Below are 6184 nucleotides of genomic sequence, written 5' to 3' on the forward strand. Positions count from 1 at the left end.
CATTTTATCTTAGCGCTAAGAGTACTCCTAAGGAGCACTAAAAGTTCTTAGTAAGGAGTCATTTCTTAAAACCTATTCACAAAGCTGATAAGACCAACTTTTACTAAGGAATGGGAGGGACTCCTAAGCTAAGACTAGAGGGCGGTGTTGACCCTGTTGCTATGGATGATGTCATGTTCATACCTTCTATGCCCACAGTGATTGGCTGAGAGGGAATGAGAGCTAAGAGTGAATTTATGATAGAAACACTGTGGGAGATATCCATATCGTGTCGCTGTATTAAAGTGAAGAGTTTTTATATACAATTAATGACAAGTGACACTGATTTAACATGAAACCAAGATACTGCAGGGTTTCCCACACATTCGTTCACAATTAGCCTACAATAGCGCCACGTAGGTCTATTAATTTAAAATGTTACAATGATTTGAATCGGAAAAAATATCCTCATTGAAGAGCTGCACGCCATGCACTCTCACTGTATTTCTTTCAACGGTGTACTATGCAGCAATAGTCAGACAGCGACAAACCAGGAAATTCACAATTTAGAAACAACAACTGGCGAAATCGTAAAGTGCATGCGGAAGGAAAAAGGCGAGACACGCAACTATACAGTAGCGGACCTGTGGAATGGAGGAGATGGAAGCGCCACATATGGGCCTACTCTAGTAACAAATTAAACCCAAACGTGACACCAACAGTAACTTTCAGTGCATCGTAAACCCAAAGCAACTGCAGGAAAAGGAACTTAATACATAATTTTTTATATAAATATAATAAATATAAATGTGTCTATACTTTCTAAACATAGCTTTACTAAGATCATTAAACCCTTACAGCTATTAAGGTAGCCTACCTTTTGTAAAGCTCACTAGCATTAAATCTCTCCAAAATGCAATCAAATGAGTGTCTGTGATTTACTCTTAGTGACTTAGGAGTCCTCTCGAGGACTCCTAGCTTTTCATAGATTTAGGAGCTAGTTTTAGCGCTAAAATGCTTTGTGAATTACACTTATCTTAAAAAGTTAGGAGTCCTAAAATTAGGAGTGAAACGCCCCTTATTTTTGAGAGTTACTCCTAAATCAGCACGTTAGGACCTACTCTTAGCCTTAAAATGTTTTGTGAATACGGCCCCTGAACAAGGACTCATTTCAAGGTTCTTGAATTGGCCTTGAATTAAAATAACATTGTGTTATAGCTTATTTCATATTTTCCTATAAAGGTTACTAGTAGGAATCTTCATTATTGACCTCTATATTGTGCCACATTGCACTGACAAGAACCTGAATAAAAGACAAAAAGACAAGAAGAAAATCTGTGGACGCCACTTATATCAATAGGACTTCTCTTTCAAATCCTAATAAATTGGGGAGTTCATTTGTAGCCCTGCTTCCCAGCGTAATTAGCGTGTGGGTCTACTTTATGCTGTCATTCAGACCGCCACCTATAAATTCAGTGTATGTGATGATTCCATTCAAGACAGCACAAAGGAGCAAAGAGCAATGAGAGAAAGGAACGAGGGCGAGCAAAAGGGGAAGGAGTGAAGAATGGAGTGGACTGTGGGGTTGCAGCGTCAATAATGGCTTCATTAACATCACACTGTGAGGGATTATAATCTAATTTGCCTTCGGCATACCACCGCAACACACACAAAAGTTTCCATTAGAAAAGGTAATGTATTTGGAATATTTATTTTGAATACAATAGGGATGATGTATCATTGAAGTGGATTTTGAATGTTAGCATTTTGTGCTTAAGAATCTTCATAATCAGAACATGTGAAATATCTTCAAACATATACACATGTTATCGAACATAATACATGTATGTCATCAGTATTTTTCCCCATGTGGGTCACTGTGGCCAGCTACACATCCCATCTGCCCAACACACCTTTTTCCCTTTTCCCTATGCTGCATTACATATGCTCTTCATGCTACCTGCTCCCTCACTTTATCTGGCCTGAGTCCAGATTTTACTTAAGGGAAGCCAGGAGGCCAGATGGGCCAACCTTGACATCAGTTGCTAACCTGTATTCAGGTCAGTCAGTTGCTGAATCCTGATGTGACTATTAAATAAAATGTTCTCTGGAAATCTCATTGAACATTCACTCACAGGAACAAGCTGGTCCATTTTTCTAGCCTGATGGATTAACCCTCATAGCCACTGTGTCAAAGGCAGAGGAAGAATGTGTTCTTGTTTTAAACTGATTGATATTGATATTGATGATGATCTGACCTGCTCGATCTAAAAACAATAAAAGGACAATGGTGTACTTCTAGATAACCCTTAGCTTCTATTAACTTTGGTTAACAGTTTAAGAGTCAGAGGTCTCCAAAATCTGGTGTTAACTAAGATCTGGTGGATACCACCAATGATGAACTCCAACATCCCATGTTTAAGTATGGCCAGGGAATATAGTTGCAGCTCTCTTTATTGTCTGTAATTAGGGCATTAAGATGCACCAAGATGGATTCAAATGCACCTGATTCCTGTGCACTGCATCACAAGTCTTTCCTTCAAAGTCACAGAATATATTAAAATGTTTTATATATCTTTCTTTAGTCTACACCTATTCTTATTATTTAAAAAGGATACGATACTGTGCACTAATAGTAAAGTTAATCACGCTATTTTTTCTAACCATCTAAGAAGCTTTCCAACATGTAGTTCATAAGAGAGATGGTTTTTCAGAAATAATAAAATGGCAACCACTAGTTTTTGATGGACATGTTGGCCCATACAGTCACATCTCAAATCTCTTAAGCAGTGGTAGTAGAAGTAGTAGTAGTAGTAGTAAGCCAGGCTAGAGAGATACATGCGGTAGCTGTCAGTCATTAGAGGCAGCAGTCAGTGGAATGAGGTGATGAGACAGCGCTGTGCAGGTGAAGAGCCAGCAGCAGCAAAGAGACACCGGTGTTCAGCTTTAAGAGCACGGCAGATAGTCATGCTACTCCATGACTGCAGGCCGGCCATGCATGAAGCTGGCAGCTGAATCACTGGATTATTTCACCCATCTGCACTCCGCTTTATCAGATTTCCCCAGGAGGCTCGGGGGACCTGGCATTAAAAGGCTTAGGTGACTGCGGTGGCAACAAGACCTTTTCTATGGATGGTGTATTATTCATGTAGGAAAGGTCAGAAGACATGCAGGTTTCCATCAATGCTCTGCTTCAATGTCACGCATTTATACAACTGATCTTCGTTGCCTATCAGCCAAAGGGAAATGGGATAGAGCAAAGGGCTGGTCTCCACTTATGGATTTGTAACAAGCCTACACTTCAATCCCATTTGAACTACGCCCTGTGTATTGGCATGAGTGCGTCTGACTCCACGGTTGTTAGTGTGAGGCAGAATAACGTGGCAAAATGAAAAGGCAAATGAACATGTGTGTCAGCCTGGCCACACACCTGGTACTCTCTGACTACAAGCTGCTCTCATTCTAAAGTGTCAGTCACTGGGCATAAGTGAATACAAGCTTCACTTGAAAACATGCACTATGGTTAAAACATGTTAAAGGAATACTTCACCCATATGGAACCAGCGTTCTGTCATTATAAAATCACTATTATAATATAATGAATGAGGTTTTTCTTCTCTCAGTCTTCCCTTGGCTCAGCTGTCCTGTTAATCCTAACCCTTACTGTGATGTTTTGCACATTTATACTAAATAGGATCTCCGAGTTCAATACACCTTCATATTCCAACCGGTGAAGTAGGTCTTTAAGGTAATGCAGAAGTGGAGCCCATTAGACTTCACTTGTCAATCAAATGGTGGATATCAAAAATTCCTATCATGGCAAAGGACTTTTGTTATGTGATTTTAGGAGCATGTTCACTAAATTATGCAGTGGGTAGTTCACACAATCCAAACACAGCTGAGATTATTAATGACAATGAAATATCATTTGTGATCTTTCTGAGCTAGTAATGGTAAGGTATGCTATTTTATCTTATCAAGTTAAATATCCTTCATTATTTTCGTATCCAAGTATGTCTCTCAGTCTCAATCAGTTGTACAGCTATCTTGTGCCATTTTTATGTATGCCATCATAATGTATTTCTGACAAAGACACAGCTCAAGGAATGTCTGCTGTAATATGAAACTTACTATTATCACGGTAACCACAGGTGTCGGAATCAATCAACTACAACCTAAACCTTAAGATTACAACATTAAACCAGTCGCTAAGACATTAATGTGTGCAAAGATCACAAAGGCGTGGGTCATGAAAAGTGCAAGCTTCTCCTCTCACCCTACAGACAGGCATCCTGTTGCAACAATCCTTCACGTCCAGCTCATTCCAGGAGTGATTTTTTATTAACTCTTGAAATGTATAGTTTTGGCTACCCACTCGGCTTGGATCTTCGCACATCTTCAGTTACCATTTGCTTATGTTTCCTAGAACGTCTGTAAAATATCTAGGAGGAGGAGATGTGGACTTGGTGCTTTCAATGAAATATAGACATGCTTTGGAACGCTTTAAAACTCTTGCAGCTGTAATGAATTCAAGTATAATAGTAAATAGTTTGACAATGTTTCTTTTTCTTAAACTACATGCAGCAAAAGCCCTAGATGGCAATTTATGGGCGATGGAGGTGCCTTAGGGAAGATTCGCTAGTGCCAGTTCTGTTTTTTAAGTATTGGGATAAGCATTTAGGAATAGCAACTTGTTGTCTGTCTGTGGTAGTCAGCACACTGTTCTTCGCTGGGGCGTGCTGGGGAGGAGGCATCAAGGCTGGGGAGTCCAACAGACCCAACAAGCTGGTGAGGAAAGCCAGCTCTGTTGTGGGACTTGAACTGGACAGTCTGGAGGTGGTGTTGGAAAGGAGGATGATAGACAAATTCAAGTCCATCCTGGGCAACCCCTCCCATCCCCTCCTGATGGCAGATGAGGAGCACCTTCAGCCATAGATTCATGTTCCCCAGGTGCAAGACAGAGCGCTTCAGGTGCTCCTTTGTGCCGGCAGCCATTAGGCTGTTCAACAGTGCCTGAGGATTGTGTTAGTGTTTGTCTATGTGTTTGCATATGCATGTGTGTGTGTTTAGATACGCGTATATATGTATATGCGTCACTCATCATGATGTTGGTTCTGTTTGTCTTGTTTTTGTCCCTATTTTAACTATACGTGTCTACTTATGCACTTTGTATTTATTGCATTGTCCTTTTTATCCTGTGTCCTTCCACTGCTGCTGGGCTGTTTTTGCAACAAACAAATTTCTCCTACGGGGGATTAATAAAGTTGTATTTGCTCCGGGGTCTGATTTAGCCAGAATTTCTGCAATGAGGGAATTCTTCTCAAGCTGATTTTACACCGACACAAACAGTAGATGTGATTACTGTTGTCCCATTAAAGGAAGCTGTGTCTCTCAAGGGACAGAAAGTGTGTGTGTTAACCCTCAATAGTGGAAGTGTCTTTAAGGTTCTGTGACTGTTCCATCTATGAAGGCTATAGATTTAAGGATGATAAATGAGGCAGTGTGTGAGTGAGTTTTTGTTTTTAGCAAAATATGTTTAAGCTGATTCAGTACCAAACAATGAAGAAGCATTTATATGGCACAGCAAATTGTTTGTCGAAGTTACAATGGGTAAATGGGAGTACAAAGTTTTTTTGATCCAACTTACCCACGATATTCACCATCTTAACATTCATTAGCAACAGCATACAGCTGGGAACGGTGGGAATGCCATTAGTTCAAAGTAATCACATTGAACCCATGATGATTGTGCCAAATTAAGAATATCAACCTTATGCTGATGCAAGAGGAAGGCTGCGTTCCAATACCCATACTTCCCTGCTATTTAGTATGGTAGAAAAGATTTAGGATGTCTCAATATATGGGGTCAAGTGCAATATGCTGTAAAATACCCTGATGCTCTACTACATCCGGTCGTGATTGTTAGTGTGGACATCAACATGCTTTTTTTTGGCGATTCTGACCCACAATCCAGTGCGCACTGGAAGTGACATCATATCTACTGAGCCTCAGAGTGAAAATAACCAGCAATGCGACAGATATATAAGCTAGAAGCAATTTCAAGGCACAATGTTATGATGAAATACAAATATAAAAGTATGTCCCAATTGTAGCCTACTGCTTGCAAACTACAACATTTTATGGGCAGCTGTAGTATGCAGAGTAGTCATTAGGATCCATCACGTGGGGAGCATTAATGAACCAA

At 40.2% G+C, this 6184-nt stretch overlaps 1 protein-coding gene across 1 annotated transcript in view; it reads right to left on the reverse strand.

Annotated features, from left to right (window-relative positions):
* The window catches only part of LOC307268796 (receptor-type tyrosine-protein phosphatase zeta-like), a gene marked incomplete at its 5' end in the record, with an annotated part of 46596 nt that extends 41740 nt beyond the window's left edge, over positions 1 to 4856 (reverse strand). Inside the window, one exon of the mRNA XM_080051542.1 lies at positions 4700 to 4856. Within this exon, the coding sequence (XP_079907668.1) occupies positions 4700 to 4856 (157 nt within the window). The remainder of the gene's footprint in view (positions 1 to 4699) is intronic.
* Between the last annotated feature and the right edge of the window lie 1328 nt (positions 4857 to 6184).

Source organism: Ammodytes marinus (assembly GCF_949987685.1).
Source record: "Ammodytes marinus genome assembly, chromosome: 22".
Classification (NCBI taxonomy): Eukaryota; Metazoa; Chordata; class Actinopteri; order Uranoscopiformes; family Ammodytidae; genus Ammodytes; species Ammodytes marinus.